This window comes from Dunckerocampus dactyliophorus, chromosome 11 (genome assembly GCF_027744805.1).
Source record: "Dunckerocampus dactyliophorus isolate RoL2022-P2 chromosome 11, RoL_Ddac_1.1, whole genome shotgun sequence".
NCBI lineage: Eukaryota > Metazoa > Chordata > Actinopteri > Syngnathiformes > Syngnathidae > Dunckerocampus > Dunckerocampus dactyliophorus.
Genome location: NC_072829.1, coordinates 27,020,215 through 27,034,620, shown reverse-complemented (window position 1 = coordinate 27,034,620; position 14,406 = coordinate 27,020,215). Strand labels below are relative to the sequence as shown.

The 14,406-nt window shown below is 41.3% G+C and overlaps 1 protein-coding gene across 8 annotated transcripts in view; it reads right to left on the bottom strand.

The window, feature by feature from the left end:
* LOC129189671 (protocadherin alpha-C2-like) overlaps positions 1–14,406 on the bottom strand; it is a 174,846-nt gene that overhangs the window by 145,414 nt on the left and 15,026 nt on the right. The window contains exon 1 of one of the 8 annotated variants that reach the window (XM_054791610.1): positions 11,672–14,134. The exons of 5 other annotated variants lie outside the window; for them this stretch is intronic. In XM_054791610.1, coding sequence (XP_054647585.1) covers positions 11,672–14,047 — 2,376 coding nt within the window. In that variant the 5' untranslated portion in view covers positions 14,048–14,134. Of the gene's footprint in view, positions 1–51; positions 2,693–3,969; positions 7,014–11,671; positions 14,135–14,406 lie in introns of those variants that run through there. 2 more of the 8 variants (XM_054791624.1, XM_054791611.1) reach the window with 2 other exon arrangements.

Here is a 14,406-nt window from a genome sequence, read left to right as displayed (position 1 = left end):
ACATTTACATGTATCTCTAGGAGAAATGTGAATCATGATTTTATGTCTTACCTCCCCAGAAGAAGTGTGTCTCCTGTCAGGAAGCACCAGAGTGTTGGCGTGGCTGCCCGGGACTATAGTAGAACCTATACTCATTCTGGGTCCAACTAACATGTAGCGTTTGTCTCCTGATCTGTACTGGATGCTGTGGCACAGTGTCCCATCATAATTAGCATCTTGGAGATATTTGGAAGTGTACTCTGTAGATTTGGAGCACTGCATGGCGATCAGCACGATGATGCTGATGACAAAAAGGAGCGAGACCGAGCCCAAAGTGATGATGAGATAAAAAGTCACGTTGTCGTCCTCCTCGTCCACGTTTGCTGCTGCACGTTTGACATCAGAAGCTGCAAAAGCCTCTTTGGGCTCCACAAGTTTGACAGTCACAGTAGCTGTTGCTGAGAGTGAAACGTTGCCATTGTCTTTGACCAGTATGAGCAGTTGATGCTCAGCCTCGTCTGTCTCTGTGAATGAGCGAAGTGTTCTGATCTGGCCCGTATAGCGGTCCAAAGCAAAGAGACTGTGGTCAGTGACTTGCTGCAGTGAAAAGAGTAACCAGCCGTTATATCCTATATCAGCGTCATAGGCTCTGACTTTAGTCACCAAGTCTCCTGCTTTCATATTGCGGGGAATCTCCTCCACACCTTCAGCAGAACCGTTGGAGCTGACTGGATACAAGATGACTGGAGTGTTGTCGTTCTGATCCAGAATGAACACGTTCACTGTCACATTGCTGCTCAATGGAGGACTTCCACCGTCTGTGGCCACTACTTGGAACTGGAAACTTTTCAGCGTCTCAAAGTCAAAACTTTTTAGTGCTGATATTTGTCCATTTTCAGAATTAATATTTAGAAAAGATGCAATATCACTTGCACTTGCCCCTCTAAATATTTGATATGAAATAACTGCATTGTCATCAACATCGTTGTCAGTTGCGCTAACTGAAAACACAGACTTGCCTGCAATATTGTTTTCTAAAATATAAAACTCTAACGGAGTTTGCTCAAAATGTGGACTGTTGTCATTCACATCAGCTACCAGAATATTTACAGTTTTAAAAGTAGATAATGGAGGTTCGCCACAATCAGTGGCTTTAATTATTAATTCATATTCTGACACCTCCTCTCTATCCAAAAATGTTTTAGTAACAACTGAATAAGTGTTCTCCTTGTAAGAAGGCTTTAATTCAAACGGTGCATTATTGGTTATTTGTGAAATAATTTTACCATTCACACCAGAGTCTTTATCTGTTACACTTATGAGAGAAACCACTGTACCAGGCTTTGAGTCTTCTGACACTTTATTTGACAGTGATGTCACCTCTATTTTCGGTGTGTTATCATTTACATCTTTTATTTGGATTATAATTCTACACTCACCTGTCAGGGGAGGTATTCCTCTGTCCGACCCCTCAACATCTAGTTCATACACATCTCTTTCTTCATAGTCTATTATTTCTTTTATTCTAATTTCTCCAGTTAATTTGTCTAACTCAAAATTATCATACACTTCTCGACTTAATGTTTTTCCAAATCTGTATTCTATTTCCCCGTTAATGCCGTCATCTGGATCACTCGCGTTCATTTTAAATATTGAAGTGCCAATTTGAATATTTTCTGCTATTGTAATTTGATAATTATCCTGAGTAAATATTGGCCTATTATCGTTGCTGTCGAGGACAATAATGGACACATTTAGCGTGCCTGATCGTGGAGGTTTACCTCCATCAGCCGCTGTGACGAGGAGCGAGTGTGTGTCCTTCTGTTCCCGGTCCAGAGGTTTCTTCAGAACCAGAAACGGAACCTTCCCTGTGTCGCTTTGGCGGATATTAATTTCAAAATGATCATTTTGCGTCAGCGTGTACGTGCGAATGGAGTTTATACCCGCGTCTGGATCCCGCGCTGTGTGCAACTGAAATCTCCTGCCTGGCAACGTGTGCTCTGCAATTTCGAACGTCTGCTCGGGTTCAGGGAAGCTCGGAGAGTAGTCGTTTACATCAGCTATTTCTACCAGCACGTAGTGGATTTCTAGTGGGTTTTCCACAAGGATTTTGAGCTCCATCAGACAGGCAGCGCCGCCTTGGCACAGCTGCTCTCTGTCAATGTGACGGTGCACGTACAGGGCCCCATTGTTCTGGTTTACCTCAAAAATAGCCCCCTCGGACCCGGACACGACGCGAAACCTTCGATCTGCCAAGCTGCTGACGTCAAGTCCAAGATCCTTGGCGACGTTTCCCACCATAGTTCCTTCTTTAACCTCCTCCGCTACAGAATACCTTATCTGAGCCCGAACCTGCTCTCCAAACAAAACGAGGAGAACCAAATAGAAACAAAAACAGAAGCTCTCTTTTGTCCAGGTTTTTGTAAAGTTCCCCATCGTCATGCAGCACCAATCACAACCGGTATAGAGCCTTGTTCCAAACACGTTTAAAATCGCATGATAGCAGAACGCACGGCAGGATTCGAACTGCTGGTGTGCTTTGGTTGCTCCATTTAGACAAAAGACAGGCAAGGGGAGGGTCAAAGCTATTTATGGTCTCATGATGTCATAGTGACACCAAGAGGTAGCAAACAAGAACATGTTTTACTGCATCATTATTATAGATGGACAAACATTACCTCAGAAAACCCCTTATTTGAATATGCTGGACCTTAAAAAGTCACGATTTTCCTAAAGTCAAACTATGATCCATTTTATTTTATTGACAAACCATGAAAGTAAGTGCATTCAATTAAATAATATCAAGTGAGGCTAAGTTTGCACGCGCACTCACCAAAGTTCAGCTATTTGGTTTTGAAGCGACACTGATTTAAATTACAAAATGCATACATCCTAGCTGGTAAAAAAAAGAAGAATAGTAGTAGTTCCGTTTACCACATGCACACCTAAACAAAGCAGTATCATTAAACTTAAAATGTGACCCAAGCAACAATACGACACTCCATGTTTACAAACTATACATTGCCATGAATAAACTGCAATCCGTGGTAGTATATTGTGCAGTCGTTCACTATGAGAGCTACTTTACAAAGTACAAGCAGCCGAGAGCCACTCATGTTTTCTGTGATTGTCTTACAGTCAGTAAAACTATCATAACAATCCAATCGAAGCAATTGAATGTCTCTGAAATGAAGTGAAAAGCTTACAGTATATCCCGATGTGAGACTGCTGCAACCAAATGATGGCCCTCACTTCACTTAAAAATTGCATAATTTTGTGTTTAATACAATGTAGATGTGGTGGCTCTGAGTTCATTGGGGTTAAAAACATATCGACATACAGTAGCCTATGCACATATTTTTTTGCCCTTTCGGTGAGCATATTTATGAATAAGTTGTGAGCTACAATTGCTTTTAAGTTGAAGATTCCAGGTTTGGAGCCAGTAAATGAGCAAAGCAGATACCATATGTAAAGTAACAAAGCTGCTTTAAATAACTCTTAATAACTCTTTACTAACTTGGACTTTTGGTTGACTGAATATTCTTAAAACTACAGTATGTCATCCAGACGGAAAGAGAAAGATAGCTGTGCATCATCACATTATGAAATGCAGATTCCAGTCCACCAAACTGCACCGATCCAAAACTTTCCCTCAGAAAATCACCACATTAATATCTGTAGTTAGGCACTGTGAAGTCTCAGTCACTTGAATGTTAGGTCACACAGGGGTCACCCACAGACAGACAGATTTTTCCAGCTAAAACAGCTTGGGGTCAAACTGACCCCCAATGCACCAATGCGTGCAGTATACTGTATGTTCAGCACAACAAAAATCATCATCATGGTAATTTTATGCCTAATGAGCTATCAAATTAGGAAAAGTCATGAAATATGAAGCAAAAAATAAAAAATCATCTACTATTTTTGGAATGACAAACATTAAAATATAATAGAGATGGTAAAAAGGACAACAACAAAAAACTGTCTTACCTCCCCTGAAGTGTGTCTCCTGTCAGGGAGCACCAGAGTGTTGGCGTGGCTGCCTGGGACTATAGTAGAACCAATACTCATTCTGGGTCCAACTAACATGTAACGTTTGTCTCCTGATCTGTACTGGATGCTGTGACACAGTGTCCCATCATAATTTGTGTCTTGGAGATATTTGGAAGTGTACTCTGTAGATTTGGAGCACTGCATGGCGATCAGCACGATGATGCTGATGACAAAAAGAAGTGAGACGGAGCCCAAAGTGATGATGAGATAAAAAGTCACATTGTCATCCTCCTCGTCCACGTTTGCTGCTGCACGTTTGACATCAGAAGCTGCAAAAGCCTCTTTGGGCTCCACAAGTTTGACAGTCACAGTAGCTGTTGCTGAGAGTGAAACGTTGCCATTGTCTTTGACCAGTATGAGCAGTTGATGCTCAGCCTCGTCCGTCTCTGTGAATGAGCAAAGTGTTCTGATCTGGCCCGTATAGCGGTCCAAAGCAAAGAGACTGTGGTCAGTGACTTGCTGCAGTGAAAACAGTAACCAGCCGTTATATCCTATATCAGCGTCATAGGCTCTGACTTTAGTCACCAAGTCTCCTGCTTTCATATTGCGGGGAATCTCCTCCACACCTTCAGCAGAACCGTTGGAACTGACTGGATACAGGATGACTGGAGGGTTGTCGTTCCGATCCAGAATGAATACGTTCACTGTCACATTGCTGCTCAGTGGGGGACTTCCACCGTCTGTGGCCACTACTTGGAACTGGAAACTTTTCAGCACTTCAAAGTCAAAACTTTTTAGCGCTGATATTTGCCCATTTTCAGAATTGACATTGAGGAAAGATGTTATGTCAGAATGACCCCCCTGCCTGACTAAATTATAAGACACAGCAGCATTGTTGTCTAAGTCTTTATCAAATGCTTTCACAGAAAACACCGATGCACCAGCTTCATTGTTCTCTGTCAAATATAACTCTAAAGGGTTGTGTGAAAATTCTGGGATGTTATCATTCACATCTTTAACTTGGATGCTGACCGTTTTGACTGTAGAAAGAGGAGGCTCACCACAGTCAGTAGCTGTTATTGAAATGTCATAACTTGATATTGTTTCTCTGTCTAATATGTCTTTAGTCACTAATGAGTACATGTTTTCTTTAAAGGATGACTTTAATTCAAATGGTACATTTTCTGTTAGGCTGCAGATGACTTTACCATTAGGACCAGAGTCCACATCAGTGATACTGATGAGAGCAATCACAGTCCCATGTTTTGCATCTTCTGGGACTGTGCTGGTAATGGATGTCACTTCAATCTCTGGTTTATTGTCATTTACATCTTGAATTTTTATGATGACTCTACAGTCTGTTGTCATGGGAGGATGACCTTTGTCGGAGGCCTGTACATCTAACTTGAAAACATCAGATGTCTCAAAATCAATTTGGCCTTCAACTTGAATTTCTCCAAGTTTTTTGTCCAGACTGAAGAGGCGTATCACCTCTGCGTTCATGTGCCCTCCAAATTCATACTCCACTTCCCCATTAGCTCCCTCATCCAGGTCAGTAGCTTGCACTTTAATTACAGTCGTACCTACTGGTGCGTTTTCTTGCAATACAACATAATATCCCTCCTTAGAGAAAATAGGTCTATTATCATTTATATCAAGCACACGTATAGTCACATTTATGTTTGCTGATTTTGAAGGAGTCCCTCCATCCATAGCAGACAGAACCAAGCTGTGATTTATTTTCTGCTCTCTGTCTAGCTGCCTTTGCAACACCAAAAATGGAATTTTATCATCATCCCTGTCCCGAATTTCAAGTTGAAAATGGTCGTTCTGACTTAATATATAACGCTGGATTGAATTAATTCCAATGTCTGGATCTCTTGCGCCTGGTAACTGAAACCTTGCACCAGATAATGTATTTTCTGCTATCTCTATTATCTTCCCTTTCTCGGTGAAGCTCGGTGCATGGTCGTTGGCATCAGTTACCTCCACACTGACATAGTGGACCTCCAGTGGGTTCTCAACGACGATTTTAAGATCCACCATACAGACGGTGTTCCTGTCGCACAGCTGCTCGCGGTCGACGTGTTTGTGCACAAACAGAAGTCCATTGTTCGGGTTTACCTCAAACAGCGCGTCCTGTGCGCCGGACACAATGCGGAACCTCCTGCTCGTTAAAGAGCTGACGTCGAGGCCCAAATCCTTTGCAACATTGCCAACAATAGATCCCACTTTGACCTCTTCTGGAATGGAATATTTCAGCTGTGCTGCAATCAAGTCACCGTAACAAAGCAGGAGAGTAAAAAGCAGAGGGTGCGTCCAAGACATCTTTATCGATCTTCTTCCTTTGTCTTCTTCTGCATAATACGTTAAAACATCACCATTGAACAAGTGTTCCTTTCTCTTTAAAAAGTGACTATAAATTAAGAAAACACGCTCACACAGATAAGGCTACCCATCCAAACCCTGGGCGATTATGTTCTTTGCAACAGAGCACGGACGCTCTTTGTAAGGGGCAGGTTGTCTGACTGACGCGTCATCTATTTTATAGCACTGACACCTAGTGGACAATCATGTTTACTAACATTTTCAAGGCTGCACTGCATTACACTAAGAGGTGTTTGTAATATCACCTACCTCGTCTAGCTCAAGAGTCACCAAATATTAACAATATTTACCATAGTGCAAATATTAACAATATTTACCACAGTGCACTTAAAATTCACTGCAACCTACAACCACAATAATGAATATATTTTCAAATGAGTACTTGTCTAAAAGTGCCAGTCAGAATTGGTCATTGTCTTTGTGAAGGTAAAATATTCAAAACAGCTTTTGTATTGGGACCCAGTTGTATGGGGGTGCTTAATGTAGTGTCTGTTCAGAAGTGTAGGCCTACAGTATGTTCAAAATGTCGAAGTTGCTAAATGCATGTTTAAAAACAGCAACTGAAATATGCAGCAACTATTTTGTAAATACATTCTAAGTCAGTATTCCTTACTTTCTATACAAATAAATTAAGTTAAACTGAATAATGACATATATTCAGCACCACAGACGGCACCGAAATACTATGGTGCAGGCTTCATTGAAATACAGTCCACCAAACCTGACTGCTAAAGGGAATGCTGTCAAGATTAAAGTCCACCACAACTTCAACGTGACCATTACCAGGAGATATTCATTTCACAGTGTTGTTCACAATGTTGGAACATCGATAAATTTGCGACCAAGACCACACAAAAACTATTTTACCACATTAGAGTTAATTCATGCATGCCTGTTTAAAAGGTAACATGACAACACAGCAACGTCACAACCACAAGACGCAGAATGTGTTAATCACGTTGTACATTTGTGTGTGTGCATTCAAATAAGCAGTTAAACAAATAGATTTAAACATCTTAACTCCCAAACGGCAAGAAGACAAGACACTTCTGTTCAGCCTTTTCTACTTTGATGAAAACCAGACAATATTTTTGTTCTTAAAAAACACAATCAATAGTGAACAAGAACTGAATTCCACATATTCGAATCATCACTGCTGAAAAATGTCTTTCTTACCTCCCCAGAAGAGGTGTGTCTCCTGTCAGGGAGCACCAGAGTGTTGGCGTGGCTGCCCGGGACTATAGTAGAACCTATACTCATTCTGGGTCCAACTAACATGTAGCGTTTGTCTCCTGATCTGTACTGGATGCTGTGACACAGTGTCCCATCATAATTAGTGTCTTGGAGATATTTGGAAGTGTACTCTGTAGATTTAGAGCACTGCATGGCGATCAGCACGATAATGCTGATGACAAAAAGGAGCGAGACGGAGCCCAAAGTGATGATGAGATAAAAAGTCACATTGTCGTCCTCCTCGTCCACGTTTGCTGCTGCACGTTTGACATCAGAAGCTGCAAAAGCCTCTTTGGGCTCCACAAGTTTGACAGTCACAGTAGCTGTTGCTGAGAGTGAAACGTTGCCATTGTCTTTGACCAGTATGAGCAGTTGATGCTCAGCCTCGTCTGTCTCTGTGAATGAGCGAAGTGTTCTGATCTGGCCCGTATAGCGGTCCAAAGCAAAGAGACTGTGGTCAGTGACTTGCTGCAGTGAAAACAGTAACCAGCCGTTATATCCTATATCAGCGTCATAGGCTCTGACTTTAGTCACCAAGTCTCCTGCTTTCATATTGCGGGGAATCTCCTCCACACCTTCAGCAGAACCGTTGGAGCTGACTGGATACAGGATGACTGGAGGGTTATCGTTCTGATCCAGAATGAACACGTTCACTGTCACATTGCTGCTCAGTGGGGGACTTCCACCGTCTGTGGCCACTAATTGGAACTGGAAACTTTTCAGTGTTTCAAAGTCAAACGTTTTTAACGCTGATATTTGTCCATTTTCAGGATTAATATTCAGCAAAGACATGATGTCATTGTGACGGCCCTCTCTCACAATGTGATAAGAAATAACTGCATTGTCATTCAAATCTTTGTCTATGGCACTTACAGAGAAAATAGAATTCCCAGCCACATTGTTCTCAGTCAAGTAGAATTCTAGAGGGTTCTGTTGAAAGTATGGACTGTTGTCATTAACATCTGATATCTGAATGTTAAGGGTTTTAAAGGTTGATAAAGGAGGGTCACCACAATCAGTAGCTTTTATATTGATTTCATATTGTGACTCCTCCTCTCTATCCAAATAGCCTTTAGTGATAACTGAATATATGTTTTCCTTGTAGGAAGGCTTTAATTCAAAAGGGACATCATTTATTATGGTGGAGATAATTTTACCATTCACACCTGCGTCTTTATCTTTCACACTAATGAGGGAAATAACTGTACCAGGCTTTGAGTCTTCAGGTACTTTATTAGACAGTGATGTCACTTCTATTTCTGGTGGATTATCATTAATGTCTTTTATCTTTATAATGACTCTACACTCACCTGTCAGAGGATGGGTGTCTTTATCTGATGCCTCAATCTCTAATTTATAAATATCATTTTCTTCATAGTCAATTATTCCTTTTACTTTAATAATTCCACTTGATTTTTCTAATTCAAACACGTTGTACACATTTTTCTTCAATGTCTTTGTAAGTCTATATTCAATTTCTCCATTAGTACCTTCATCTGGATCTGTTGCATTCATTTTAAATATTGAAGTGCCAATTTGAACATTTTCTGCTATTGTAATTTGGTAAGTATCCTGACTAAACATGGGTATATTATCATTGCTGTCGAGGACAATAATGGACACATTTAGAGTGCCTGATCGTGGAGGTTTACCTCCATCTACTGCTGTGACCACCAGCCAGTGTTTGTCCTTCTGTTCCCGGTCCAAAGATTTCTTCAGCACCAAAAATGGAATCTTATCCTCATCGCTCTGGCGGAGATCTATTTCAAAATGTTCATTTGACGTCAAAGTGTAGGCGCGTATGGAGTTCATCCCTGCGTCAGGATCATGTGCTGCATGCAGCTGGAATCGCTTCCCCGGCAGCGTGTGCTCTGCTATTTCAAATGTTTGCTCTTTTTCAATAAAACCAGGAGAGTGGTCGTTGACGTCGGTGATTTCTACAACTACATAATGTATTTCCAAAGGGTTTTCCACGATAACTTTCAGCTCAATGAGACAGGCGCCGCGGCCCTGACAGGACTCGTCTCTGTCTATTCTCTTGTTCACATACAACGCCCCATTGTGCTGGTTTACCTCGAAAAAGGCCTCCTTTGATTCTGAAACCACTCGGAACCGTCGATCAACCAGAGAGCTGACATCAAGGCCCAGGTCCTTGGCAACATTCCCAACAATAGTGCCATCTTTTACCTCCTCGGGAATCGAGTAGCGAATTTCTGCAAAAGCCCGTGTTGCCAGCAGCAGAAGCAGAGCAAAATTAAAAACAACACAGGTCCCCATTGCTGATTAGCAACATGCGCTTAAGCAAAACTCAACGCTTGCAATAATTCTTTAAATCCAAGTCATTTGTGTGTCCTGCGTGATGGTCCTACACAATGTAACGCTTACGACTCGTATGCTGTGTCGGGCTCAAACAAAAGATTTAGAGGGGAGGGACAGTGTGTTGTCTTGGTTTCTAATGTAACACTGACACCCAGAGGAGCGCAGACAGTCTGGCTGCTTCGGAGCTGTTGACAATTACACCACTGCACACGAAAAAAGCACATAAAACCCCTTAGGCTACTAAATATTTTCAATAATGGTCCAACTGGAACACATGTGTCAAATTCCACATTCACCCTACTATAATTTAGTGCGCCCAAAATAAGCTTAACACATGATTCCTTTAAAATGCAATTAGTTATACGCCGTTTTATAACCCACACTTACAATAAACTACATGCTCAACAATGCACCTCATCAGCCACGTGACAACTTGTAGCTATGACTGTTACTGAGAGCGCATTTAAAGCCGTATATTGGTTAAAAGAACAACAAAACTAAACAAAAACGCTAGGCAACAAATGCAAGAGCATGCAAGGCAGTTTAACAACAGACGGGAAGCCAGATATATGTGTGTTATGATAGAACATCTGCTGTGTCAAACCAAAACACAGAATCCAGTGTACTCAACCACCAATATATTTTGAAATATATTATTGTTATTATTATAAAATAGTTCACCCAGCTTTACCCATTTACATCTGCATGTATGGATGTCCTGTTGTTCCAAAGTAATTATTCAGTAAATTTGATGCTTCTCCCGTTCTACTGCAGTATGTTAATACCTTAGTTGTTCCTCGATCCAAATTAAATATAAAGACAACGAACGTGCTAAATATAATAAGAGAAAACACTTTAATAGAATGCAACAAAAAAGTGAGATTAAGCCGCATAAAAATAAAAACTATGTGTACGAGCCTAAATACTCTTTAAGTTAATTCATATCGGGATAAAAGGTGATTTAGCTTTATTCAGTTAAAAAGGGGCTATTTACATTATTTACAAGTGAAATGTTGATAGTTCATATATACAGTAAGTTAAAAGTTAATTCATTGCGCTGTGTGTGTGGATAATTTGAGCTGTACAATTTCTTATAGCATTCGGATATCGAATTAAATGTTTGGGCTTTTTTTGTAATATACCTGTATGCACAGCTTGAATTACTTTGACCCGGAGGAGCTATAGCGATGGAACCCGGAAGTAGGATCGTCAGGAATAGTGGAGTGGAGCCACACAGTTTTTTTTTAAACTCTCTCTTTGTTGTCTTTACATACTCTCATTTTGCATTTTTGTCATGTTAGAATATTGTTTGCGTGTTGAAAGTAAATTGAACACAAAGAAGAAGAGTTTCCTGTGTGTTTTTTCAGGCTGCTGCAAGCAGAGGAGTGGGAGCATCAAGCTAAGGCTTCACAATTAGGAACCCATACCATGTATAGGCCTACTACTAACTTTGAACAAAAACATCACTGTCATAGAGTAGCCTGCACATTGCTCACATTAATTTAAACTTCTACTTTGAAGCTGAAAAGCAGCAAAGGAGCATTGGGACAAGGTGACCAACAGAATTCAGCACCATAGAAAAGATGGCTTTTGAAAATGTTAAGTCAACAATAAAATTTCTCCAAGTGGTTATTATGAATAAAACGAAACAATTCTCATCCAAATAGACATGCAAACAACTTTACACCACACAATGAAGTCACGAAAGTGCACAGAAATTATATTGCAAGACATTGCTACTGGAAAATTAATTTCTTACCTCCCCAGAAGAAGTGTGTCTCCCCTCAGGGAGCACCAGAGTGTTGGCGTGGCTGCCCGGGACTATAGTAGAACCTATACTCATTCTGGGTCCAACTAGCATGTAGCGTTTGTCTCCTGATCTGTACTGGATGCTGTGACACAGTGTCCCATCATAATTAGTGTCTTGGAGATATTTGGAAGTGTACTCTGTGGATTTGGAGCACTGCATGGCGATCAGCACGATGATGCTGATGACAAAAAGGAGCGAGACCGAGCCCAAAGTGATGATGAGATAAAAAGTCACGTTGTCGTCCTCCTCGTCCACGTTTGCTGCTGCACGTTTGACATCAGAAGCTGCAAAAGCCTCTTTGGGCTCCACAAGTTTGACAGTCACAGTAGCTGTTGCTGAGAGTGAAACATTGCCATTGTCTTTGACCAGTATGAGTAACTGATGCTCAGCCTCGTCCGTCTCTGTGAATGAGCGAAGTGTTCTGATCTGGCCCGTATAGCGGTCCAAAGCAAAGAGACTGTGGTCAGTGACTTGCTGCAGTGAAAACAGTAACCAGCCGTTATATCCTATATCAGCGTCATAGGCTCTGACTTTAGTCACCAAGTCTCCTGCTTTCATATTGCGGGGAATCTCCTCCACACCTTCAGCAGAACCGTTGGAGCTGACTGGATACAGGATGACTGGAGGGTTGTCGTTCTGATCCAGAATGAATACGTTCACTGTCATGTTGCTGCTCAGTGGAGGACTTCCACCATCTGTGGCCACTACTTGGAACTGGAAACTTTTCAGTGCCTCAAAGTCAAAACTTTTTAGAGCTGATATTTGTCCATTTTCAGAATTGACATTGAGGAAAGATGTTATGTCAGAATGACCCCCCTGCCTGACTAAATTATAAGACACAGCAGCATTGTTGTCTAAGTCTTTATCAAATGCTTTCACAGAAAACACCGATGCACCAGCGTCATTGTTCTCTGTCAAATATAACTCTAAAGGGTTGTGGGGAAATTCTGGGATGTTATCATTCACATCTTTAACTTGGATGCTGACCGTTTTGACTGTAGAAAGAGGAGGCTCACCACAGTCAGAAGCTGTTATTGAAATGTCATAACTTGATATTGTTTCTCTATCTAATACATCTTTAGTCACTAATGAGTACATGTTTTCTTTAAAGGACGGCTTTAATTCAAATGGTACATTTCCTGTTAGGCTGCAGATGACTTTACCATTAGGACCAGAGTCCACATCAGTGATACTGATGAGTGCAATCACGGTCCCATATTTTGCATCTTCAGGGACCGTGCTGGTAATGGATGTCACTTCAATCTCTGGTTTATTGTCATTTACATCTTGAATTTTTATGATGACTCTGCAGTCTGTTGTCATGGGAGGCTGACCTTTGTCAGACGCCTGCACATCTATTTTGAAAACATCAGATGTCTCAAAGTCAATTTGCCCTTCAACTCGAATTTCTCCTAGATTTCTGTCCAGACCAAAAAGACGTGTCACCTCTACATTCATGTCCTCTCCAAATGCATACTCCACCTCCCCATTAGCTCCTTCATCCAGGTCAGTAGCTTGCAATTTAATTACAGTCGTGCCTAATACTGTGTTTTCTTGCAATACAACAGAATAAACTTCTTTAGAGAAAAGAGGTCTATTATCATTTATATCAAGCACATGTATAGTCACGTTTATGGTTGCTGATTTTGAAGGGGTGCCTCCATCCATAGCAGACAGAACCAAGCTGTGATTTATTTTCTGCTCTCTGTCTAGCTGCTTTTGCAAAACAAGAAAAGGAATTTTATCTTCACCTCTATGCCGAATTTCAAGTTGAAAATGGTCGTTCTGGCTTAATATATAACGCTGGATTGAATTAATTCCAATGTCTGGATCTCTTGCGCCTGGTAACTGAAACCTTGCACCAGATAATGTATTTTCTGCTATCTCTATTATCTTCCCTTTCTCGGTGAAGCTCGGTGCATGGTCGTTGGCATCAGTTACCTCCACACTGACATAGTGGACCTCCAGTGGGTTCTCCACGACGATTTTAAGATCCACCATACAGACGGTGTTCCTGTCACACAGCTGCTCGCGGTCGACGTGTTTGTGCACAAACAGAAGTCCATTGTTCGGGTTTACCTCAAACAGCGCGTCCTGTGCGCCGGACACAATGCGGAACCTCCTGCTCGTTAAAGAGCTGACGTCGAGGCCTAAATCCTTTGCAACATTACCAACAATAGATCCCACTTTGACCTCTTCTGGAATGGAATATTTCAGCTGTGCTGCAATCAAGTCCCCGTAACAAAGCAGGAGAGTAAAAAACAGAGGGTGCGTCCAATACATCTTGATCTGTGTTCTTCTTTTGTCTTCTTTTGCGCAACACATTAAAACAGCATAATTGACTATTTCTTCCTCTCTCCTTATCGAGTGATTATAAGTCAATAAAACACGGTCGTATGACTACCCATCAGAACCCCGAGCTATTATATTCGTTGTACTGGAATCGAGCAATGACGCTCTTTAGAAGGGGCAGGCTTGTCTGACTGACGCGTCATTTATTTTATAGCACTGACACCTAGTGGACAATCTTGTTTACTAACATTTTCAAATATCAGTGGAAAAGAATTGCACTGTATCACACTGAGGTGTCACACACTCACACACTGTCTTGTGGAGCTCAAGGGTCGCCGAATATTAACAATATTTATCTTTGTGTACTTTGTGCACCCATTGCCAAAAAACAG